Genomic DNA, 27,817 nt, shown 5'->3' on the forward strand with positions numbered 1-27,817 from the left:
GGTACCTTCAAAAAAAGCGCGTACACCTTCCTTAAAGTCCGGCAACGCTCTTGTGATTCCTCTGGTGTTGCAAGAGAATGTGGGCGGCGATGATCATTTAACACTAGGTGACCCGTACGCTCGTTAGTCCCCCTATTTCATAAAAAAAAATAAGATCATACATCGACGAAAACTCTCATACCTGGTCACTATATATAGAAACCGCAATGCTCGCCTATAATACTAATATCCATTCAAGTACAGGTTTCTCACCGTTTGAACTCCTTTTTGGCTATAAACCTTATATTCCAAGTTCCATAGACCAACACTTGAAAACAACACTTATACAGATTAAATTAGAGCCCTTTATCATAGATTATACTATAGCAGACAAAAAGCCATACAGAACATCGAAAATTCAAAAGAAAAATCTAAAAAATATTATGACATTCATTCAAAACCAGTGACATACAAAATCGGTCACATGGTTTATCTGCGATGTCACCACAAACAAAACAAAGCCTTGTCCCCTACATGGAAAGGTCCATATAAAGTAGTTAAAATAAATGATAACCATACAGTTACTCTTTCAATAAACCGTAAATATATACGTCAACATTACGATAAATAAAACCCGCATCCATTACATTAGTTCATATTCATTTCAGGTACATTTTGTGCACAGCGACTGTAGCTTCGCAGTATGTTGAAAAGATAATATATAGTCCCGGGCTGTATTTCGAAAAACAACTGGATATAAAATTTACTAACGACGATTGGAATGTTGTGACTTATGTGGATGTAAGTAATATACAACCTACACTAAAAAATATCGAACTGCTATTTGAAAAAGTAAACATCTATTGCATAGATCATTCGTCCAGCTCTATCCAAACTAATTGCTTAAATTCGATTACGTCCTTGAAAACTCAACATTCGGATAACATAAACAAATTCTCTTCCATTTCCTATTGAATCTCTAGTGAACAACCGAAACGTTTAAAACGCGGCCTCTTCGACGCTGGTGGTTCGGTCTTAAAGACATTTTTTGGAACTTTAGACTCTGATGATGCAATAAAATTTTCCGAAGCCATCGAAAATGTTCAATCTGACGAAAAGGAGCTTTCTCGTTTAATGCGCGATAATATACATGTAATTCAATGCACCATTTAAACTTTTAATACTTCTATATATAAGTTGAATGAAAACGAAATGCGACTGAATCATAACTTAAATATTATTAATAAAGCGTTTGTAGAAATAATTAATTCAAATGATAAAATACAAATAAGGACTCAATTGAACTCATTACTTAATTCACTAGAAAACATTATATTAATGGTCTCTTTCAAAATAGACGACATCAACAACGCTATCTTGTTCAGCAAATTGAATATCCTACACCCCACCGTGTTGAGTCCTCTACAACTGCATAATGAGCTCGAACGACATCAAAATGCACTCCCGAAACGCTATGATTTACCAGTACAGTTATCGTCACAAAACATTCACGAAATTATTGATATATCTAAACTAATTTCTTACTATCATAATTATAAGATAATAATAGTTATAAGACTGTGATACCCCAAGTTCACAATGTTTATAAGGTCATTCCACTTCCTACAGCTTACGATGTTATGACACTGTTATGTTCTACTCACTTAGAGACAGTATGATTGAGTGTAAAGTGATAAGAAATAAATTCTACGTGTGTGATTTAGACAACGTTTATTCTACTTTCGCAAACCCGACATGTGAAACAGTGTTATTGACTGAAATTGTTGACAAACTCCCAAATAAATGTGAAGCGAAAGTGATTAGAGGACACAACGAACTCTTTCATAAACTCAACAACAATCGTTGGTTATTTGTACAAAGCGAGCCAGGCAAGTGTCATATTGTTTGTAATAAAAATGCAATCGAAATAGACGAGCTAATTCTCGGAACGGGACTGTTGAACCTTCCGAAGTCATGTACAGCATTTTATAAGACTACAATTTTCGGCTAGCGATATGTTTACAACTAATGTCTCACATAATTTATCTAAGTTCAACATCCTACTAGACGATTGTTGCGAACGGGTAAGAGTTAATAAAAGCCTATCCAAATTACCATTTGTAAAACTTAACAACATAAATAATATAGACCCTTTAATTCATGCAAGTACATATCTAGAACAATTCCAAAAGGACTTAGATAAATTATATAATCCTAGCCATTTTTATAGATATATATAAGACTATATATAACTACGGTATACCGTAGGAATACTTTTTATACAATTTTTAATTTATAAGCTTAAACATTTATTGTTTTATAAAAGACGTCCAAAAAGTTGTTGTATACAAATATTTAATCAATGCCATAACTAAACCACGAATAGTGTGGACCAATCTGTTGCTATGCCTGACAAAATATATGAGATCATAGAAGGTCTAGTCTCTTCAAGAACTATTCCTAAGCGAAACATAATAATGTAAAAGAAAAGAAAAAAATGTTATGTTATTCCTTTAGCTTATATTCCTAATTGATTATCTTAAATTATATTGTTTTACATTCTATATACAGTTCTAACATTAAACTTATATTCCAAAACTTAATTATATAATGAGTAATATTAAGATAGAAAAGTCCTCTAGTGAATAATTAATTTTAATGTCATTTATGTACAAACATGCGGTAGCGATGCTTATTTCGAATCTCTAAATCTCTCATCACTTAATCGGTGATGTTCGATCTTGTCGGAGGAGGTGTTATAGATTCATTACTTAGACAACACTATGGCAGGATAACTGCTGACTCTAAGCAATGACGACACCTTAGTAACTAGTAACCGATATTAATTATTACAGTGTGGGAAAAGTTAGTCTGTTTCCAAAACCCGTCGCGACCGCACGTTTTTCTATATCTTCTATCTCCTTATATGTAATTCTAATTTTTGAGTTGAATTAAACAAGTGTTAATTAAAAATTGTTTTTTTTTTTTTTTAACTTTACTGAGACCCACCCCGTAACAGTACCCTCAAACTTTGGTGCGAGGACACTTACACCGTGGAATGGCTTAAAAGGACTGTCTCTAAGATCACTTCGCCACTTCCACACACCAGACTAGTAGTCAGACGTCAAGCTGACATCCCCAGAAAAGTCAAGGCAACAATGATCATCCCAAGGTTTTCCAAGGACAAAAATGTCAACATGCTGCAAACCAAATTCGCCGGGCAGAATCCGTGGTACAATGTCCGCACCTGCAGCTTGTACCACATTCCAGAACTGGATGAAAGTGGCAGGATGCTCATAGTCCTTGGGATACCGGAGGCAGATGTAGCTGAGCTCAAGAAGCGAGATCGTAGGGTCTCTTATAAATGTGGCTCAGTTAACGTGAATTTCCCCGATGAGGAGGGTAAAGGCAGCGAACCACCGAAACCAAACCCGGACATGGCAGCGCAGCCAAGAGTACCAACCTCGACCGTTCCTGAGGCAGTGCCCGACAACCGCATGGAATCGCGAATCACTTGTAAAAAGGTTCGGACTCCCATAGAGATCAAATCGCGCTCCATAGACTAGTGGCAGCAAGGGGCCGGGGAGGAGGATCAGACAATGGAGCTGGAGGAGAGTCTACTGCACAGCGATGGCAGCCCAGACCGATCCACCTCCACTTAAAATTATACAAATAAACCTCCAGCACAGCTATACCGCAACGGCTAACCTGTGACGTTTGCTGGAGGGAAACACCGAGACCACAGCCCTAATCCAGGAGCCGTGGATTAGAAATAGCAATATATGTGGTCTCAACAACAATGTGGGCAAACTTCTTTCTGCAACCGAAGGTAAACCACGTTCATGTATATATACTCCGCGACATGTAACGACCACCATTATAAATGAGCTGTGTTCCAGAGATCTAACCGCTGCGAAGCCCCAGGCAGATGACCGCCTAGGCCTATCAGATGTGGTCATAGGTCTATCGTCGGTCTATCGTCGGTCTATATGCCGGGGGAAGAGGAGGTAACACCGGAGCTCACCGCGCTAGTCACATACTGCGAGACAGAGAGGCTGGAACTCATTATCTCCGCTGACTCCAACGCACATCACACCATCAGGGGCAGCCAAAATACCAACAAAAGAGGTGAGGACTTACTTACATACCGTTTTTCAACTAATCTTAATATACTTAACAGGGGCACTGAGCCGACCTACGTTACGACGCGAGCCTAAACTATAATCGACCTAACACTGGCAACCGACCATGTCTCTTCACTCGTCAATGACTGGCACGTGTCGGACGAACCTTCATGCTCGGATCACAGGTGGATTAGGTACAACCTTCGCTTAAACATCAAACCTGCCCTGCCAAGGCGGAACCCGCGTAAAATGGAACGCACCAAGTACGACAGATTGGTGAGAAATGAGCTTATGACCATTTCCCTGCCAAACGAATATAACGGTACCACAGGTATAGAAACACATTTAACTAACATAACTCAAACGCTAATCAACAGCTATGAATAGACGTGCCCTCTTACTTCGACAAAGCCCAACTCAATCGACAGAAGTGTGTGGACCCCACCCAGAGCTAGATAGGCTGCGCTGCAAAGTAAGGAAGCTGTTCAACAGAGCCAAAAATACCCGGGCACGAGACGACTGGGACGCGTATAAACAGGCAAGGTACCAGTTCAAGAAGAAGAGAGAAAGCTGGAGACGCTTCTGCACTAACATTGAATCCACAAACCAAGCGGCTAAAGTCAGAAACATCCGAAGTCTAGGTTGCTTGAAAAAATCTGACGGCACATACACCAAATCCGACACCGAGACCTGCGAACTACTCCTGCAAACTCACTTCCTAACTGCCACATCACCAACAACCAGACGTGGGTGGAGGAGGCGTCGCAGAGCAATACAAACGGATTGGACCATAGCTCACAGGGTGGTAGACAAAGACAAGGTAATGTGGGCAATTAACAGCTTTCTTCCATTTAAAACAGGAGGCCTGGATGGGATCTTCCCAGGGCTGCTACAATGGAGCGGTATGGGGCCGCTAGCAGTACATCTAACTGCTATCTACAGGGCATGCCTGGCCTACAAATACATACCACTCCAATGGAGGGAGGTAAAAGTGGTATTTATCCCTAAACCCGGCAAAAGTGATTATACAAACCCCAAATCGTACAGGCCAATCAGTCTCACATCATTTTTTTTGAAGACTCTAGAGAGACTCTGCGATAGGGATATTAGGGAAAATGCTCTCCTACAAATACCGCTACATGCCAACCAACACGCAAAGGCGTGTGCGGATGAGTAAAGACTCAGGGCAGATCAACCGAATCGGCACTTTATTGTGTAACATCTCCTGTAATGAAAGGCTTATCACGTAAACAATCAACCTCAGGTGATTTTATTGATATCGAAGGCGCTTTCGACAAAACCTCTTTCACTAGCATAGGCCGAGCGCTAGCCGATCATGATGTAGATCCTACAATTGCCAGGTGGATAGACAATAGCTTGGTGGCTCAGGACAGAGCTTGTGACACTACAAACCCAGCTGCAGAGTTTCCAGCGGCTGGCTTGCACAGCCATAACAGGATGCATGCGCACCACGCCTACTTCTGCCCTTGAAACTATTCTAGGGCTAACACCACTCGACATACACTTTCATCAAGAAGCGACAATGGCGACTCTACGTCTAAAGCTGTTGGGTGTATGGAAGAATGAAGACTGCCTTACAGATAATCTCTGGAATAGGGTAACAAAGGACTATCCACTCTGTGAGGCACCATGCGATAAGATACCTAAAACAAATGCTTTTCATAAGAACTATCACATACAGATATATGAGAGAAAGATGCTGACCAGTCAGGTGTAAATGAATCAAGAGTTTACACAGACGGCTCCAAAATGGCTACATGAACTGGTGCCGGCATCTTCTCACAGGAACTGAACATACACACTTCCATACCCTTTGGCACACACAGCTCCATGTTCCAATTTGAGTGCGTAGCCATCAAGGAAGCCGCCAGCGCAATACTACGACGAAAAGTACATGGCCACAGAATCAGAATTCTTTCTGATAGTATGGTGGTACTAACACTGGAATTGGAACAAGTTGCCTCTTATAACCGGGTAACTCTGCAATGGTTCAAGGGACATAGCGGTTCGTTGGGTAATGATACAGCGGATGAGCTTGCAAGGCGGGCATCGGCAAATCTAGTGACTGGTCCATTGCCACTTCTGCCACTGCCCTTCAGCTAAATGCGCTCATGGATATGCTCTCTCACCAACAACCTACACAACACCCGATTGATGAATGTCTCAAGCTGTAGACAGTCGAAAGAAGCGATACCTGCACTGTCGCCCAAACTGACACGTAGACTGATCAGCTTCAACAGACATGACATCCGTATAATGGTGGGCACCCTAACGGGTCACACATCACTAATAAAACACCTTTTCACAATTGGCGTAACGGACAGTCCTAAGTGCAGAGGCTGTCTAGCCGAGAGAGACGAAACGGTCGCTCACGTAATCCTGGAATCCTGAAATCCGTCGGGATGGCCAACCAACGGGCAAAAACCTTAACCAATACGAGGTCTGCGAACACCCCAGGAATGTTCTGAACTTCTGGAAGGAGCTGGGCTGCTTGGAGTGACTGGCCAATAAGGGACGCAAAATGGACCCATGCTAGTGGCTTAATTGCGGAAACAGGAGCCCCTTTACCATACGATACCCTGACTCGAGCCGCTCTTCGTTATATGCGGTCAAATGGAAGAAGCTGGTACTGGGGAGCACATTTGAAGGAGGCATAATTGTAATTACTTAAGTTCGCTGGAATTCACATCCTTAGACAGAGCCTGATAGCACTCCTGCTTTCAGCGAGAGGCCATTTTGCAGCGCGGTCAAACCTTGGTTGAAACCTGCCACCGATAGGCACAGAGGAGGATGGAATAAACTATACCTTGCAACAGTGTCAGTCAGTGAAAACAGATCTGCCTCCATGGGTAGGATGCACGCAGCGACAGCCTAAGAAGCGGGGCCGTGTAAGGCGCGTGATGGGCACGGTGCTCCGGATCAGGCAGTGGTCCGACGACCCCAAAGGTCGGGTCAACAGAAACTAGGTAGCCGTCCGGATGTAAGGTCAACAGAAGGTATAACAGTGAATGTGTATAATGTTCCACATTTGGGATTCGCGTTGGCGCAATAAACAGTTGCGTTAGACCATATGCTAAGATGAAGTTGTGAACAGATCTCCCTGCATGATCGGTGGTACGTGAGCCTAGCCATTCGGCGTGGTGGGTGTTAAAATCGCCAAGAAACACGATCTCAGCAGTGGAGATCTGCTCCAACAATCTGTAGCCATTTGGATGTGCTCGAGGAACCGGTCAGTCTCTGGGTTACCCTATAGAGGTTAGACCTAAAAAGGCATGCGTAGATTCGCGGATATTCGCGGTATAAAGGAGTATTCCAAATTATACTCCGGGTATGAAAGCTAAGATGTATCATGTATTATTATGTATGATTATTATGTATGCTAGAGAGGATATGTTCGTCTCGGTTAAAAAGAGCAGGGCCGGCTTTGCCGTATCTAAGTGGAACTGGGCGGCATTTCAATTTCAGCGAAGACCCCTAATGTTGCAAAAGTCCACATCGAATCTGGGCATCTACTATCAGGCACAGGTCCTAATTATGGATGCCCAGGGACGGTTTCTCCAGGACTACATAGCCTGGAATAGTATATTTTTAATCCGTGCTGCCATTTGTATTTGGGGGGAAGGGGGGGTTGGCCTCCGGATACTCCTCTCACTGGATGAAACACAGCGGCAAAGCCGTTATTTCACTCCAGTTTGAAGCTCATTCCACAGGTTCAAGCTTGTAGTACGTAGAAGAAAGCTCCTTGAAAACCGCACTGTGGAGGACGGAAACACATCCAGATGTTGGGGATGATATCCTAACTTGTGGCATGTCGTGTAAAGGTGGGATTCGGCGGCTGGAATCAGGTGAAACAGCTCTTCGGAACACTTCCCGTGATAAATGCGGTAGAAGACACACAATGCAGCGACGCCTCACTTAACTTACGTTTTCCATTCTAGCGGTGTACCGTCCACAGTAATGGGCTTGAAGTTGGTTTTCCTTTTAAGGGTGAAGGGTTACTATACAAGTTTTTGAGACATTCAACTTCAGGTCTACAGATTTGCACCACTATACATAGAAAGCGCTCTACAATAGCTCGACTGGAACTAAAGTTTACAGAACAACGGCAATTGGTGAGTGCCAAATGGAAATTATACCTATAGCGAAACTCAGCGTCTTAATTTTTAACAGGATCATTCCCTACGAAATGTGCAGAAGAATCAGTTGGATACAGACACCCCCAGCGCGAGGACTAGAAGAAGATGTACGTTCAATGGGGACCCCATATTAAAGGGTTGGCGACAGACTTAGTTCTGCAGTATTCGCGGTTAAAAAGATTCGACAATTAACTGGCATAGATACGGCGCGACTAGTATACTTTAGTTATTTCCATAGTATTGTATCCTATGGTATATTGCTATGGGGCAACGCTGCCGAGATTAATACAATATTTGTGCTGCAGAAGAGGGCTATTCGCGCTATTTATAACCTAGGTCCTAAAGAATCATTGAGAGCAAAATTTGAAGAACATACATTTTAACTGTTGCTTCTCAACATATTCTTGATAATGTAATGTTTGGCACATAAGTGAATTTGCTATTTCTAGTAGTTTTCCTGTCATAACCATAATATTAACAACAGGAACAGACATAAACTTATAATACCTACCTAGTCTTTTGGGGGCGATGTATATGCTTTTACAACAAGATCCCAAAAAATGTTCAAAACAAAAGTATAACTTTATTCAAAAGAATTGTTAAGAAACGTTTGTGTGGTAGAGGTTACTATAACATTAATGACTTTCATAATGATACCACAGATTAGGAATTTAGCGACCGCCCTCAGGCTATTAAATAATAAGTTTAATAATTGTCCGATATGTTTTATGAAAAAAAAAGGGCCCGCAGAGTTTGTTGCGCCCGTTCTTCTCATGTATCCTTTTAGGAATGTGTGGTAGTTTTTGACTTTCAATAACAGATGTCACATCCTATTTTGAATAAAAATATTTGAATTTGAAAAGAACAATAAATTTTTTTTACATAAAATGTAACAAAAAGTGGAAAAAAAAATAAAAATTTCAGGTTTAACTTAAAAATCGTGTGTATTAATTATATTACCTAATTATACATTGAATTGTTAACTTATAATTTTAAGTATTTATTATGATAAAGTAAAAATATAAAATAAATATATATTGTTTAAATCAATATTATTATTATTAGGCTCAGGATTCTAGATTATTGCTTGGGATTCAAAGTCGGAACTTCGAAACTGCCTCGTGCGGTGTTCCCGGGTCGGTACGACTTAGTACCACCTATAAAAGTGCGCACCTTCCTTAAAGACTGGCAACCATCCTGTGATTCCTCTGGTGGTGATCACTAAACACCAGGTGACCCGTACGCTCGTTTTTCTTCCTTTTTCATAGAAAAAGCGAAATATTTCTCTTTAATAATAACTATGATGTGTGATTATATTTTCTATTATTATTAATGAAATAGTTCCAAATTCATGTTAACTATCTTACCTGTGATATCCTCTTGACGGTGTCTTTGGAGTACTTTTCAATTATACAACCGGTAAAGAACCCAATGAGATAAGCTGCGTATCTGGTGTGGCTTTTTATATACGTGATATGGAACTGTCTGGGTCCGCGGAAATTTGTCATAAAGCTGAAAATTGAAACATTATTCGTTTTTATATTACTTTTTGAATACGATAATCTGCGTGTTTGGTAACTAGAAGTCCAGTGATGAGCGATCCACTCTCCCTCCTACGATAAAGATGTTATTAGCATATCTTCATTGTCGAGGGAAGCGATGGCTGGTCCATGAGTCATGCTTATAAACGGACCTACTGTAGTGGATAAAAACACAATCGAAAAACCGGCGTTAAAAATTTACATTGTTAGCCGTAGTAAAATTTATTTAACAATTCAAAAACTCACATATAATATCTTTATTCATTTAAAAAATGCCAATTGATTTTACAGCGCTTGTGACTTGTTAATATAACAACTTACTCAGATAACACTTTAGGGCACAGTAGACATATTTTTCTAACCGACTTTAAAAAGGGGTTTTGGAACGAAGTTCCTTATGGGGCGTTGCAGAGCGTAAAAAAGTAAGATTTTTATGTATAGTGTATGTATAATAGCTATACAGTGTATAATGCAATATTATAGTCTACATGATGACTGTTATGTAATGATTTTAAACGACATTTTATTGAACATATTTTTTTGGAATGTTCTTTTAATTTTCGTTGAAATATTTTATTTGAAATATTGATATAAAATATGAAATATGTCTTTAAACTTTGTCCGTTGAAATTTCACTTCTACCACAGTCTTAAGAATCTCTTCTCTGTAGTCCTCCCACGAAAATGTCTAGACGGGGCAATTATTGTTTTCGTTATTATCAATAACGACTATTATGACATCTATTTTGAAATCCGAGATGGCGGATGTGACTTTTACAATAAATTCAAATTGGGTATCATTTTCGAGAATTTCAGGAATTTCGAGATTTTCGGGAGTCTTCGTTTCTTAAGTCCAGCATTATCGGCTTCCACACCCTCGAGAATCATGAAAACAACACCCATGATAAAAACGTTGATAATTTCATGTAGCTCTGACTTGGATTTACATTCTGACACCACTATCTTTTTCAGCACCCTCGAAAACCATGAAAACGACACGCGTGGCAAAAAACTTGATAATTTTTTGCAGCCGCCATCTTGAATTTTCATTTTAACAGCACTAGCTGGTATTGGTTTCAACACTCACGAAAACCATGACGATATAAAAAAAACATCCTAGAAAACCATTAAACCAAACTCATAAAAAAATTATAAAAAAAATATAGCAGCCGCCATCTTAGTGTAAATTGTGAATTATAATCACGAATTTATGATAATCGATCTCACGGACTTGTAATTCGAATACCTACTAATTATAATAATAATATTACAATAAATCATTCTTATATACAATACTACTTTATAGTTCAAAAAACGAAAAAATGGAGTTTTCATGGAGCCCAGTTCAAATAGCCGTATACCACGTAATACGCTGGCATTTTTAAAAAGATCGCGGAAACAAATAACAACGTGACACTCGACTCGTATTGACCGCGAAAACTGCTTAGGGGCCTCGTCGATGCGCATGTTTATGTGTGTGTGTCATTTCGAACGTTTGTAGGGAGTTTCCGTACTGGTACATATGTCTACTGTGTTTAGGGTTTGTTTTAAACAATAAATGGAATAAAAATAACTCTTGAGGATAATTTATTTTCCCATTTCGGGTGTACGCGCGAGGTAACTCCAGTTGATTCATCACCCCAATCCCTTTAGAAGACTGGCGTGGTTTATATTTGTTTGTTGGAGCTACTTGTGATTGGACGTAGCAAGCAATACATACTTACTCGTAGGTGAACATCTGTATCGGAGGTAAGTTATTGATATAGTTGATGATCCCCGGAGTTACAACTGCTGCAGCCATGACAGCTCCGATCAGAAGACGACTCGCTTTCGTAAAGCGCGTGTACAGACAATACATCAATACGGTGATCACGAAGAAGTGGTAGTCGCAAGGGATATACCAGGTAACAATTAAACACTGAAAAGGTTACATCGAAGGTTATTTTTTCTTCTTCCACGTACAATCTAGCTGTGGAATGAGGTTCCATGTGCGGTGTTTCAGGGACAATACGACAAGGGTACCTTCAAAAAAGGCGCTTTCACCTTTTTTTAAAGGCCGGGAACGCTCCTGTGATTTTTCTGTTGCTGTGAGAATGTGGGTGGCGGTGATCACTTAACATCTGGTGACCCGTATGCTCGTTTGTCCTCGTCTTCCGTAAAAAAAAATATTTAAATAAATTATATGTAATGAATGAATATGTGGGTCAAAAAATAACCGGAAAAGTTAAGCTTTACTGAGACGAAGAGCGAGAAACTGATTCCCACACTTTTGAATAAATATTTACCGCTTTATCATTAATGAAGTGCGCAGAATTTTTGTTTGTTTTTCAAAGTTTTACCCAATATTCGGTAAGTTGTTATTTTTCTAATACATCTAGACTATAATTCCAAGACTTTACAATAATTATTATAGTGGTATGATATATACTTTTCGTTCATATAAATTCGACTTTGAAGCGCCATTTCTTTTGTCTGTTTTTTCTTTTTTATTTATTTTGGAATATGTTGAAATATATCTTATATCTTGTCCAAATAGTATTAGTAGTATAGTGCAATAATTAAAATTCACTCGAATATAATGTTCTTTTGCAGCGTTTAAAATGAATCGCTCATTTTTTGTAAGCAAAACAATAAAAATATCGAAGAAAAATGGCGGGGATTCGAATAACCTACTTTTTTTTACGGCGCGCGAAATTCTGGGAGTGTGCAGCGCGCGTAAACGAAAATTTTCTTTTTTTGAAATTCATACAGATACCACGCATCGAGCAATAAGAATGTGGCTGTATGTTGAAACTCTTTGCGCATGAAAGGATAAAAAAAACATAGGAGTGTTGTTATGAAATTCAGTACAACATTACAACACTCTTTTGGGTGATGTAATGGTTATTAGAACATTGGGTGTTTTAATGTTGGCAATAAGCTAACTGTTTCAGAATCTTTAATAGAGGATTTAAATCATGGGTGTAGATAAAGATCCTTACACTTTAGCGCGCGTGAAATTCTCACGCGACAATCGCTCGGAAAAGTAAACAAATATTTTAAATACAATCAATGCAAAATAATGAATATTATGATCGTTGATACGATGTATGTAAAACAAGTACTCAAACGTTCTAACATGCTTAAGTGAAAAAAAGTGTGTGCGTGTAATCTTTACGCGCGATTGAAGTAAAACTTAATAATAATTAACTTTAGGAATAATTAACAGACGCATTAATATATTACATTAAATTTACATTAAATAAAGCCGTGTTACTAAGCACTCACGTATTACTGAAGAGCAAGGAGCATTGTTAGAATTATTGCTATTTTTTTTTCTCGGAAAAGCTGACGATATAACTTCATCTTTTAAGCAAAGTTGGCATTTTCCCTAACTAAAATAAAAATGCCTTTATTAATATATAATATAATTAATATTATTTTATCAAGTGAGATTTTATATATTTTACAAAGAATGATATAAGTTATATTTTGATATTATTATTCATCAGAATAATATAAACACTTACATTTCTTACAGGTCAGGTCGTAATCAGGTTCTTGATTTTCTCTTTTATTCTTATTTATTGATGAAAGAGTAAATTATTCCTGGGATTTCGCTATTTTATTTGACTGATTATTATTTTCATTATATTTATAATTCAGTTATACCATTCGCACATTTAAAAATTTTCACTCATCAATAAAATAATTGATAATAAGAAATTGAAAGTAATATTATTATTAGCACTTATCAATATCTCATTGTTATTGAATATAAACAAATACGGATGTAACGGCTCGAACCCTTTGCCTATCCTTATAATGGAAACGAAAAACTAAAAACCGAGAACAAATTAACGAATGTCAGAAAATTTCTGAAAACTTATATATTATTTATTGGAATAGTAGTAATAAATAAACAATAAAAACACTTGGAGATTTTTGAAAAATATTACTGTATAATGAGTTATTTGAAATATTTTTAATACCATTAAATTATAACGGATTAAAAAATTATTTCCATTGATTTTTCTACTGAGCGTTGCTTCCATCAGAAAAAAATTCTGAGTTACCCCCAAGTCGCACCTAAAGAAGCTTTACTTCAAAAATAAAAAATGTGATTACTTAAATCAAAAAACCTGGAAAGTTATTGACTGGAATGTATACATATATTTACACACGCTGTAAGCAGATAAAGGTTTTATTCCAAAATGTTAAGTATTTAATGTTCAGTGTTAAGCGTTCTCGATGACATCATCAGACAACCACAACAAGTAGCGTCCGTTCACGAGCATCACTCATGGTGTAGCCATCGCTTCCTTCAACCATATTTTGGGGAAGGTAACGTCCCGCCGGTGATGTATTATCAAGACGAACTGAATAACGAAGAGAATGACCTTTAAGCGAGTATCTTGCGCCGCCGAGAGAGATCGCCTCAGATGAAAGCTTAGCGGGCGAATGCCCAAAGCCAACCTCAGGTGGTGTGTAGTGGGTTGGCACGTGGGCACTAGTGAGCCCCACATATCCAACATTACTATGGTTCAATATTCACCACCTCCCGCCCATCGTTTTCCCGGAGGGCGGCCCTTTCTCTTTTGTCTGGGCGCAATAAAAGCGAGTTTGGGGTAGTTAGGTACAGTTGTAAGTAGCTACCTACACTAGGTCCGTATTACACAAGCCATCTAACCTCCGAATACGTGATCCGATATCAGGGCTTTTGGATGTTTTTTTAAATTCCACATTATAAATGTTAAATTTTTAGACAAAAAGTTAATAAGTTCACAGAACGATGTGCCGTACCAGAACTTAAAATTACAGAATCTCACCATATTATCAGTATCTACGTAGTTGCCGAGCATCAGAAGACTGAGCCACCAGTTCTTCCTGCACTGCACCGTGTCCTGGGCCACCGCTCTGTGCCAGAGAGGTCCGGACCCGGTGTACGGGTACACGGCGCTCACATAATATATAACCAGTGCGTACGCCACTACTAATCTAAAAATATTTAACAATCATTTAATGCGTTTGAGCCATGTCATGGAATGCATAAAATATATCACAGAACCGTTTAAAGAGATTAGAATGGCAGGCGCGCCGCAACTATGAGCGACCGCTCATACTTCATAGAAATCAGCTTCACCGGCTAGCTAGATAATAAATAGCTAGATATACGTGTAGATAGAGCCTCTTGCTGTTAAACAACTGATGAAAACAGACCAGGTTAAATGTCCAATCGCTGACTTATAAGCTACTCGTATACTTAAGAACAAAACCTAATGGTTTTCTTACCTCAAGTATCTTTTCAAAAACAGCGATAATATTATGTTGAGTCGTACATTAATCTTTGTAACGGTAAACGCCGTGAGAAGGCCTGACACCAAGAAGAATGTGTCAACAAGGAGGTCTGCATGTATTAATAGCAGGCCAAATAGAGATGTAACTTTCTGAAATAAATAATATTTTATCAGTTTATGTACTTTTCCTTTAGTGACATGATATAATACAAGTTTAATTAAATGTGGGAGTGTTGAATTATGTAATTATTAAATATAAAGAAATGCATGTGAGTTTAATATCTCACGATACAAGTTACAACTTCACCAAGGCGAGGTAAATGATACGAAGTGTAACTAGTTTTGTTAATTAAGGTTCAGTTCAATAAATTACAATTACTGGTGACGTGCAGCTTCTCTCTCGCGTGTCTCCTGCCCGTGCATGCATGCCTGGTAAAGCATATGCAAATGCTTCTATTAGTTCAAAGAGGAAGTCCTGTCTCATATTTCTTGTTTATTTATTTATTTATTTATTTATTTTACATTTTTTGGAAAACTTACAGCTAGGTTAAAAAATATAAGTTACATACATAATTACAGAAGGACAATTAAAAGTTTTCACGGATAGAAATCGATATATGATGTAAGAGTTAAGTGGACAACAAATACGAAAATTATATAAAATGATAAAGAGACAAAAATAAATTAACAAAATAACTCAAATTTACAATTACACCTGATTGAAAAAGTTCTCGGTAAGGAGCTGTTTTACCTGCTTAATTGGAGTGGTGAACAAATCCAGGTCTAATATCTTAGACAAGTCGTTGAAAGACCGACCAGCCCGCAGTAGATAACTATTTTGTCTATAATTAGTTCTAGCTCCGGGAACATGCAGGCAGCATGGTCTCCGGAGTGAAGCAAACGGAACCTGAAGACCAATGCGCGCGAGCAGTTCAGGACAGTCGACCGAACCCCTCGCTATATTAATTAAGTAAATGAGATCGGCTATACGTCTCCTCTCTTCCAATGGCAGAATATGGAATTTTTGACAGCGCTGATTGTAGTTCGGAAGATATGCTTTTATTTTAAATTGAAGATGACGCAGAAACCGTTTTTGTAACGCTTCAATACGTCTATTGTATATATTGTAGACGGGGTTCCACACTTGTGAGGCGTATTCTAAGTGACTTCTAACATATGCACAGTATAATATTTTTATGGCTTTAATGGATTTAAATTCTGAAGACATACGTAAGATAAAACCTAAGGATTTCGATGCCTTACATATGATCGAGTTAATGTGATCGTCAAAAATTAATTTATTATCAAATACAATTCCTAGGTCGCGAATCGAGTGGACTCTTTTTAGAAACGAATATTTTAATCTATAATTGAATGTGATGGGAGTAGATTTTCTAGTATATGAAGTTATATAACATTTATTAACATTTAAATCTAATTTATTTTCTAAGCAATAATTTTCAAATCTATCGAGATCATCCTGAAGGTGTTGTGCACATTCAAGTGATCTGATAGGAGATAGTATCTTCATATCGTCAGCATATAATAATATTTTTGAATTAAGAAAGCATGAAGAAATATCGTTTATAAATATATTAAAAAGAAGGGGACCTAGAAGTGATCCTTGAGGAACTCCTGATGGGATCAGGATTGTTGACGATGCGTAGCCTTGTAGTACGACGGTTTGGCATCTGTTTTGTACATATGATGTAAACCATCTGAACAGATTACCACGTATACCAACAGACTGCAACTTACGCAGTAATAGTAAGTGGTCAATTCTATCGAAACATTTACTGTAATCCGTATATATGACATCAACTTGTGAAGGTTCTGACATATGGACAGCCAGATAGTCGCTACAAATAATAAGGTTTGAAACAGTGGATCGTCCTTTCAAGAAACCATGTTGCTCTGAGCTAAAAGTGTGTTTTAAGCAATCATATAATTGCTTATAAACAACTCTCTCTAAAATTTTGGCAAATAAGCATAATTTAGATATAGGTCTATAATTTGTAACTATATCTTTAGGGCCTTTTTTGTGTATCGGAGTAATGAAAGCCGTTTTCCAAATTTTAGGTACCACTCCCTCTGATAGAGAGCGTTTGAACAACAAGGTGAGGGGAATGACAAGACTCCTGGCACAATTTACAACAAACACTGCAGGGATGTTATCTGGGCCAGCAGATTTGGCTAGATTGAGTGATTTTAATAATTTATACAATTCCTGGGGCAAAATTTCAACATCATGAATATCTGCTGTAAAATTGTTATTTGCAATTTCATGTGAAGAGTAGTCATTATAATTATTATCTAGGAAATTGGAATAGAAGTAAGCATTAAACATATTGCAAATGTCTTCCCCATGGTCTGAGGAGTGCTCCCCAAAGCGTAAAACCGCAGGCAATGAGCTATTGTGGTTTTTAGATTTTATGTATGACCAAAAAGCTCTTGGGTTTGTGCAGATATTTTTTTCTATACTGGAAATATAATCTGAGAACATGTTCTTTTCTAAGGCTTTACCACGTTCCCTGAGAGTTATAAAGGAATTGAAGTCTGATCTGTTACCGTACATCTTGTATTTAAAATGGAATTTGTATTTCTCTTTTAGAATTTTAATGAGTGGCTTTTTATACCAAGGAGGATATTTACGTGACGGGGTAATTATTTTTGAGGGTATATACTGATTTTTTAAGTCGTTTAAGATGCCATAGAAAAAGGTCACCGCTTGTTCAAGGGATCTATAGGAATGGGATAGTTCGAGATGCCAATCAATTACACTCAGCTTTGATATAATTGAGTCATAATCACCCGAATTATATAAAAACTTTGTATAGGGTCGAGGTCTTAAAGTATGAAGCTGCACAAACTCGGCTAAAATGCAGAGAGCTGGGTGATGCTGGTCTTCAGGTACTAGGGGGTTAGGACAGGACGAGACAAATACTTCACTATTACAAAAAATTAAATCTAATATTCTGTCATTTACGTTAGGTATGTGGTTATATTGCGATAAGTTACTTAAATTAATATTATCAAAAAATTCTACTTGGTGTGGGCCTTGTACATTAAAAACAGTATAGGACGAATTTTCATTACATTGATTCCACCTTAGGTTCGGCATATTGAAATCTCCTAGTAATATAAACTTATTGTATGGGTTATTTAAAACAAGATCGGTAAGGTGTTCCGAAAAGGATATTAATTGTACAGGTAATGAGTTACCTGAAATTTGGTTACAAAAATAAGCAGTACATAAATGCAATTTATACTTAATTACAGGCTTACGGCATTGCAATGTCAGCGTCACCCATATATCCTCAACATTCGAGCACCAGTCACTGCGACATTCGGAAGCCAGCTCTCTTATTACCGCGATTAATACCCCACCCCCCAAAGTTTGCTTGGTCTTACCATAGTTACGGTCACGTCTATAAACAACGTAGCGATCATCAAAGAGTTCACTGTCATGCACTCCATCAATTAACCAAGTTTCTGTCAAACACACAATATCATAAGTATTTAAGCAAATGTTTCGATAGAAAGCCGATGTTTTAGTACGTAAACCACGTACGTTTTGATAGTAGATTTTGACCATCATTATAACAAATATTGCATAGGTACAGAATAGTTAGAAAATTAAATGACAGAATAAAGCGCAAGAAACAGTCCATAAAACCACAAAAATATAAGTAATAAAATAAAGAAACTAATTTAATTAAATCATTAGTGTCTACTATAGGCACAATGGGAGAAAAGCAGAGATGTAAGGCTGGCCGACCAAAAAAATACGATATTATTTGCAATTTGAGGGAAAATCTGCACGTGCGCATGGCACGTAAGTAAGCATAGTAATGTACTGCTGGCAAATCGGCCCTTCTGAAACTTACAATACGATAAAAGGGATTATTAGTAGAAAAAATCACAAGCTGAAACTTTATAAAACTATAGCTTACAACTAATTTTATTATGAAATCTTTTTGAGATCTGATTCTGATGCAATTGATATAATATGAGAAGTAGGGTTTTTTCGAGCAAATATTTTGCACCCCTTGACCCAGATGTAGGAAAAATCCCGCTCCTTACCTAGCCTCTTTGCTTTATTTAAGAGCATCTTATTTGTATACGTGAGGTGATCGTTCACGTAAACCCTGTTTACACCCTGTAGGCCCAGGTCGGTGGGTATCAATGTACGCTTCTTTGCTGCAGCAACGAAGTCATCTTTTAGGTATCTGTTATGCACCGAAACTATAATGTTCTTATTATGCTTGTCATTGCGCATAGGGACTCTTGAAATGTAGTTTATTTGCTCATTGGGGATGATGCATCCAATATGGCTCCCTAGTTTGTCAAAGACCTCAAAGAGATTTTCAGATGGACGCATAGGGACACCCTTTATTTCTATATTGTTCATCCTAGATCGTTGCTCCGTTTCATGCATAGAGATTTCAAGATTCGCAAACCGCTGTTGCAACGCTTGAACGTCTTCCTTAGCCTTTATTAAACCTTTCACTTCTTTGTTGACCTCCGTGAAACTACATGTTAGAGACTCCACTGAATTCTGGGCAAACTCTAAAGAAGTCTTCACTTCGCAAAGCTCTGGTTTAAGTAGCTTTAGCTCGGCAATGTCTGCTTTCATGTTTTTGATATCTGCGATATCAGCCTGTATAGCTTTGATGCTAGCGATTAGCGACGGTAGGGATTCCATCTGAGCAGACAGGCGCTTCAACTCGACGGTAATGCTATCAATATCAGCTGGTGTAGGTGATTTCAGGAGCAGCGGTTGCTTTTCGGTTGAAGATGGGAGGGGGCTGGCAGCTCCGGCACTCCTACAATTCACGCACTTCCAACTGTTTCTTCTACCTTCACCCAGCTTACGGTAGCCACCCTCGGTGATACCAGCACAAGGAAAGTCAAAACGCCCATGACATAAGGAGCATTGGACTCCATCCCGGAACTCAGCATCACATCGCATACACTTGTACATATTAGGTGACAAAAAAAAATAGGCAAGTAGATTAGTGTAAGGGTGTAAACGTACTAAACAGGCGAGTAGTAGTAAACGCAGCACCGTGTTATTTACGTGCAGCACTGACTGATGATTCACGTCTCACTGCTTGCAGCCGTTCAGAACTGGTTTGACTAGAATGTCACTGCTTGTATTCACGTACTTTTTGAGGTGTTTATAATTAATTATAATGTGCTATTGTTATTTGAGCCGTTTTTGCACTAATCCGAGTATAATATACCAATACTTTTTAATTATTAATAATACCTTTTAGCACTGTATTGTTGTACGCTTAAAGTCCACTTATTTTATCACTTTAAGATTATTCTTCGCGGAGCAACATAAAAACACCACTACTTTAGGTAACGAGTAACCGCGTGACTGTTGTTGCCGATATTTTGAGTCGTACGGGATACATAACATAAACAAATCAATTTATTCTGGCACGTTCTAGTAAATTGACATCATTGTCATTATAACTCTGTGGAAAATGTTTGAGCCTGAATAGCTTTTGTTCCTGACCCATCTAAACACCCAGCCTCAACAATTTTAAGCTTTTCTCAACAAGGCCGTTCCAACAAGAATTATGGGGGTCTATACCTATTGTCGTTGCTGAGCAATCAAATTTGAAACGCAGTGTTTGTGCTATATAAATAATTATATGCTACACAATTATCTTTATAAATATATGTGTGTACATATATATACATATTATATACTACACTGAATGTGAATTATCTAGCCCGCCCTAACTGACTGCTCCCTTTTAGCCTTTTAGTCTGGTAGACTCTAGCCGAGTTTACCAGATTGAGTGTCGCATGGTCGAGCGTGACAGACAGACAGCTCATACTCATTCAATAACAATTTAACGAAGCGACAGGCGCATTTATATGTTTTCACTTTAAAAACAAACCTTATCAAACATATATCCATCGCTGACCGGTCCACCATTGAACATCAGAACTTGATGAGCGATGACAATCATAGACATTGTCAAGAACCTGATGCCATACAAAGTTTCAAGGCCGCTTTTCTTTACTTTCAAGACATCTCTTGCGTTTCCTCTGAGATCGAAAGCATTTGTAAGCGGACCTCCTAAAATTTAACCAAATATATAACAACACACGCTGTGCAAAACAGTATGATTGTGTATTACCAACGGGTTCGATTTCTGGCTATAATACTTTATTAATTCTGCTTTTATACAGTTTTGTCAAAACTGGGCTTGACTTTTAGAACTCCAAATTGATGCACATACTTAATTCATTTTTAATGGGCTTAGATTTGAACTTTTTTTTAAATTATTTTTTACGCACAAGCCCCGTTTTGGCATGCCGGATGCACATGCTTTACAACTACAAAAAATATTTAAAAAGATATTTACTTAAGCTGGAGGCCGGTCTGTTAAGAACTGTACATATTATATTAATTACTATTAAGCAGCTACACACCAATCTGTAAATAATAAAAGTATATTATTGAATGTGTGTTTTATATTTGGAATGAACATAATTTGTGATAATTTACCAAAATTCTAGGTATGTCTATGTTTACGTTTAAGGATTGTGAGATAATATCATAACTTGGAATCAAATGAGAATCACTAAGAAATGAAGTTACAATATATGAGGTGAGGTGAACGCATATAAACCCTATCTGTAAGCCGTGGAGTCTATCTTTACTGTGGTCGGGCTTTATGTACATTCTGCATGTAGATATTCAAATGTTAGCGGAATTAACAATTCAACCAGGCTGGCTCCTTTGCACAGGATGCCGGCTAGATTATGGGTACCACAACGGCGTCAAATTTCTGCTGTGAAGCAATAATGTGTAAGAATTACTATGTTTCGGTCTGAAGGGCACGGTAGCTAGTGAAATTATTGGGCAAATGAGACTTAACATCTTGTCTCAAGGTGACGAGCGCAGTTGTAGTGCCATTCAGAATTTTTGGGGGTTTTCAAGAATCCTGAGCGGCACTGCATTGTAATGGGCAGAGCGTATCAATTACCATCAGCTGAACGTCCTGCTCGTCTTGTCCCTTATTTACATAAATAAAACTAACTCATAACCTATTATGTTAACTTAAGTATAATTCCTGTTGTTTGTTTCTATCTATCTTTCAATCTCGACCAACCTCTTAAGAAATTGTTCGAACCGAAGAGCTGTTTGGATTAACTCCCACTGCCAAATTCCATCATCGCCGTAAGCTTGATTATCATCATCACATTAGGATGTGCGGATGACAGGCAACTTTCTACCACATACACTGTGGAATGAGATTTATGCGCGATGTTTCAATGATGATATGATATGGGTACCTTCAGAAGAACTACGTACACCTTTCTAACAGACTGACATTCAAGTACGCACCTCTTCTTATCCTCCTCTTTTATAAAAAAAAGTCTACAGGCTGAATATGGATGAAGAACAAAAAAAGAAAAATATGTCAGTTACAGAAGGTGGCTGTGTTCAGAAGTGAAAGTATTGCGTGAAGTACTTGAGGATATTGAAACCTCCAACCGAACCAGAATGGCGACAGGTTACTGTTGTTATCGATTCGATCCATGGAATTATAATACACTGGCGTACAGACAAAGAAAGGTGCGAGAGAGAAGAATATCTCTGAAGGAGATAGAGAAAAGGACAGAGAAACTATTGGTACTGTAACGGATTTTGATTAGCAGATCGTAAATAGTCAGCCACGCTTGGCATTAGCGCCTTATTATGTTGAATGTTAAACCACCAGCTGACGCACACATTGACAAATCAAAATTGTGTCACACATTATTGGACTCTTAGGTTAGAGTACATCCTAGTTTATGACTTGATCAATCCATTGAAAATTACTAGTGACATCCAGAGGGCTACTTACATAAAAGTATAAAACAATATGTCATATTCCGTGTCCACACCAGCCTTCTGACATTCATCTGGTACAGTGACGTCAGCTCTGAGCCCGGCAGCTCCCAGATGACTGTGTGCCAACAGAATACCCATCAGACGAACTACGGAATTTCTGTGACAAACTGCAGGAACACAGACACCCCATGTTAACTGGTTTAGGGGACGCCGGAAAATGGAAACGTGCTGTTAAGAAGAAATAATTGAGAACACAAACAATGAGATAAATTTTGCTTTAGAACTCAGCATCACAAAACTCTTAAATAATTATAAATGGATCACATCTTCTTAATATACCAATGCCTGTGCATCTTAATATACTTGTACTATTACATATTCTTTGTCTATTCACACAACAGTGCATATATAATATATTATATGAAGCATTTGTAAGCGGACCTCCAGAATTTTATAACAAAAAATACAAGTATGTATTTACATAAATTATTACAAAAAAATTTAATGTTTTATCTTATACGTAACCCTCCTGATGATGATGTAAGACGGCACAAATGAGTTGAAAAAAAAAAAAGTTGTAGCCTCAGTACGACTACATCGCGCAACGTCACTTGCGATGGATTATCTTATGTGTAACAACACTAGCACTCTTATGTTATAAAAAAATACTTACCTCAATTAAATTAAGTGCTGACTGATAGGGATCATATGGGTCGGAAATCCCGTTTTTGAGTGGATCACCAGTTCTGTGTAAAGAAATATCCGCCAGGCAATACTGCGTCCTCAGCTCTGGCCGGTCGGTACGCCACGGGGCGTTCATGCACTCATCATAATTGCCAAGGTGAAAGCGACTTCCGAAGAGAAGTCCTTGAGGCTCCGACGAAATAGCATCCCAATCTGGTTACAAAGTAAGACATATGCAGATTCATTGGAAACATGCTCCCAAACTGAATTGATGGATAAAAAAAGATAAGAACAAAGGCATGTAAAGAGATCAACGGTTTAAACTATTACTATGAAGTTCGCGTCAACCAATTTTTACGTGGGATATGTGTGTGGCGGTGGCGCTGCTGTGCTATTGTTGACATCAGCTCTGTGTTATTTTTGTAATTAAAAATATGAAAAAGTGATTTTGCCTATCAAAAACAGTGTAATATTGTGAAGGGAAGTTCGTTATACCAAGACAACCATTTGTGAGTTGGAAAACTTCGATCTTCCAACAAAAAACGTGTAAAATAACAACTCACGCATAACACAAGAAAAATCGAACTACGTACAAATTGCGAATCAGAATCTTACAACAGTGTAGTCAGAACAAGTAAATATACAATTGAGATAATCAGTGACAGTGTAATTTTTACTATCCCCCGCGGTGCCAATCAGACGTCGTACGTCTGCTTGGCACACAACGGTAGCAGATATTTTTTCGTTAAATATACACAGAGTAAGACAAGCTATACGATATACCACAAGAAAGGTAATTTAACAGACTATAAAAGTAAGAATATTTAATTTTAAAACTTTATCTGTGTAAAATACGACAAGCCGTCAAAATGCGCTCAGCCGTAAAAATTATCTGTAGCAGTCGATTTAAAAATTCTTTTTTGTATTATCTATGATGTTTTAGTAACTATTCTATGACTAATTAGTAACTTTGAAGTATGTGTTAGTTATAAAAAATTACTACATTCATTAGTAATAATCAAAATGTAATCTGTAGGTAAATCTAAAAAAATCATAAAAAATGCATGACAGCCATACTTTAAACGAAATTTGTTTAAATTACGCAGTATCTATTGTTTATGTAATCTAACAAAGTGCTAGCTTGTTTAATAATAAAAGCATTGACGTTCGTTTTTAAACAAGCCGAAACACTTCAAAAGCAATAAATTTTATTGTGTAACCCGAGCCCGTTGACTTGGCGTCGGTAACGCGCGGCGGCATAAGACTTGTCATCGTGCCACGCGTTTTGTGGCGGCTTAGACACTGACTAAAATATAACCTTGAAAACTGCAAGTCTTTTGAGATATTTTGCATATTGGAAACGACCAATGCCATCTTTGAATTAGCAGTGTACTTAATTCGAGAACTATATCGTTGCAATTTTTGCTGGTGCTACTTTTGTCACTAGAGGGCGCTGATACTTAAAAATCCACTATGGAAGAGATAATGAAAGTTCTACAAAATATACAAAATGACCTAGCACAACAGAAACGAGATATAAAAGACATGGAGGAAAATATAAAGGAAGCAATAAATAAAAATATTGATGAAAAATTCAACCAAATGAAAATAACACAAAATCAGCTTAAGCATTAAATTGAGGCTCAACAAAAAACTATCGATTTTTTAGATCAAAATATGAGGAAGAAAAATATAATTTTCTTTGCTGTTCCAGAATCAGAAAAAGTTAAGAAGAATTAGTTACTATAACCGTTGACGTCATTAACAATAAAATGGATGCCGTGTGCCCAAAGTGAGAAATTGAAACAGTGAAAAGGCTAGGAAAATATAATGGTAGAGTAAGACCAGTCGTAGTTACTACTACAACAACAAGTAGAAAAATACAGCTTTTGAAAAAGAAGAAAACATTCGAAAACACTGGCATTTACAAAAAAGAGGATTACACACCAGCTGTTCTATAGAAACGCAAAGAACTCCAGAGAGAGCTCCAATTTAAACGCTTATCTGGAAAAAAGATGATGCTTCACTACGAAAAAATAGTTGAGTTGAACGCTCAAAAGCAACATACTTATGTCTCAAAAAAAAGATTACTGTCTGAATCTCCAGAAGCTGAAAATAAGGGAAAAACATTAAATAAGGAAGATCAAGCGAAACAAGCACATAAGAAAAATAAAGCTCAGAATATAAGAAATTTCTTGATTTCATCAGAATTGAATTCCACTTCTAAAGCATCCACAAGTCAGGATAAACAAAAACTTCAAAAAAACTAAGCTACGCCCCTCCACCTTCACCTCTCCCAATACGGCCGGTCCCCGCGGGAGATGTAGACCAAAACCCTCTAGAGAAAACATGTGCAGGCAACCAATTTGAGCAACAAGAACTCTTTATAGCAACATATAATGTCAGAACGCTATCAACTTATTCCCGTCTGTTGGAACTTAGTAAAGCACTGGCACATATTAAATACGACGTTGTTGGTCTTTCTGAAATAAGACGATTTGGTAATTCCATAGATGAATATTAAGACTTTATACACTATTATATTGGACAGACACAAGGCTTGTATGGAGTGGGATTCATTGTAAATAAGATTCATAAAAAAATATTATATGTTTCAAAGGGCTCTCAGAAAGAGTTGCTTCATTCCAGCTTAATATTAAAAGCACAGAAATAAGCATAATACAATGCTATGCTCCAACAGAATCAGCAAGCGAAATGGAAATTGAAATTTTTTACAATACTGTGAACAAAACGCTAAGTATGACGCGGGAAAATGTAATTTTAATGCAAAAATCGGACAACCGAAACATGACGAAAGTTTAATAATGAGAAACCATGGGTATGGAAACAGAAATAGTAGAGGTAAAAGACTTATACAATTTGCATTTGAAAATAAGTTTGCAATTTTAAATACCTTTTTTAAAAAGAAAAGCAGCAAAAGATGGACTTGGATATCTCCAACATTTTAGTTCAGGACATCCAAGTGATCAGTCCTCTATTTCCTAGTGATCATTGTTAAGAGCGACATTTAAGCTACAGTCATCAAAGAAAAGTAGGAAAACCTATGGAAATAATGCAAAAAGTGCCTTGAAAAACGAACAAGAAATACAAATATACTTAGAATCACTTCAAAAGAGTTTAGAAAACCTACATATGCATACAGCTTACAATTATACAGTGCAAGAGCTCAATGATAAAATCGTTGCTGCAATAGACAGTAGTCTCAGAAAAGCTCATGAACCTTGTAAATATAAAAGTACCTCATCTATTATCTTAAAGAGAGCAAACAAAGAATTGACATCACATAAGACTTGGATAGAAGGACTGAAATCTTCAAATGAAACAACACACAAAAGAAATGAAATACTTGAAGTTGCAACCAATTTCTACAAAAAATTGTATGGTTTTGAAAATCAGGAATGACCTCTATCATTACCACTTTATACATTACCAAGTGAAACACCGTCTGATGTATTCGATATAGATGAGGAAGAGGTGATACAAGAAATCAATAAATTGAAGTCAGAAAAATGCCCAGGACCTGATAAAATAACCAACGAAGCCCTGAAAATAGGTGGTACTCTTTTAGTGAGCCCTTTGCAACATCTCTTTAACTTGGTATTGAAAACAGCAACTACACCAAAACAATGGACTGAGTCGAATATTATCCTATTGTATAAAAAGGGAGATCCAAATAATATCAGTAATTACCGACCGATCAGCCTATTATAAGTTATTTTCATCAATTCTAGAAAAGAGAATAAGAACAACTATCGAAGAGCACCAACCCGTAAAGCAGTCAGGATTCAGGAGAGGTTTCTCTACTGTCAATCATATATACTCTATCGAAATACTTATAGAAAAATATCTAGAGTTTAACAGGCCACTCTATCTTGTATTTATCGATTATCGAAAAGCTTTTGATACTTTGTACCATCATTCAATATGGCAGACTCTCCGATCCCAAAATGTAGAACCAGTGTATCTTAAAGTTTTACAATATCTGTATCAAAATTGTAACATCAGATATTAGATTAGATTGGAGACAACCGGATCTTCTATACCCATCAAAAAAGGAGTAAGGCAAGGGGATGTCATCTCTCCAACAATATTTATAACAGTGTTACAACAAGTTACGAAAATGGTTGGTTTAAAAATAAACAATCGCTATTTAAGCCACTTAAGATTTGCTG

General features: G+C 37.5%; 1 protein-coding gene across 1 annotated transcript in view; it reads right to left on the bottom strand.

The window, feature by feature from the left end:
- LOC126972411 (nose resistant to fluoxetine protein 6-like) overlaps positions 1-21,517 on the bottom strand; it is a 59,709-nt gene extending 38,192 nt beyond the window's left edge. Inside the window, exons 1-6 of the mRNA XM_050819128.1 lie at positions 21,466-21,517; positions 20,995-21,176; positions 15,072-15,226; positions 14,609-14,777; positions 11,525-11,718; positions 9,628-9,772 (exon numbers count right to left, since the gene is read on the bottom strand). Coding sequence (XP_050675085.1) covers positions 9,628-9,772; positions 11,525-11,718; positions 14,609-14,777; positions 15,072-15,226; positions 20,995-21,072 — 741 coding nt within the window. The 5' untranslated portion in view covers positions 21,073-21,176; positions 21,466-21,517. The remainder of the gene's footprint in view (positions 1-9,627; positions 9,773-11,524; positions 11,719-14,608; positions 14,778-15,071; positions 15,227-20,994; positions 21,177-21,465) is intronic.
- Between the last annotated feature and the right edge of the window lie 6,300 nt (positions 21,518-27,817).

This window comes from Leptidea sinapis, chromosome 26 (assembly GCF_905404315.1).
Source record: "Leptidea sinapis chromosome 26, ilLepSina1.1, whole genome shotgun sequence".
In the NCBI taxonomy this organism is placed as follows: domain Eukaryota; kingdom Metazoa; phylum Arthropoda; class Insecta; order Lepidoptera; family Pieridae; genus Leptidea; species Leptidea sinapis.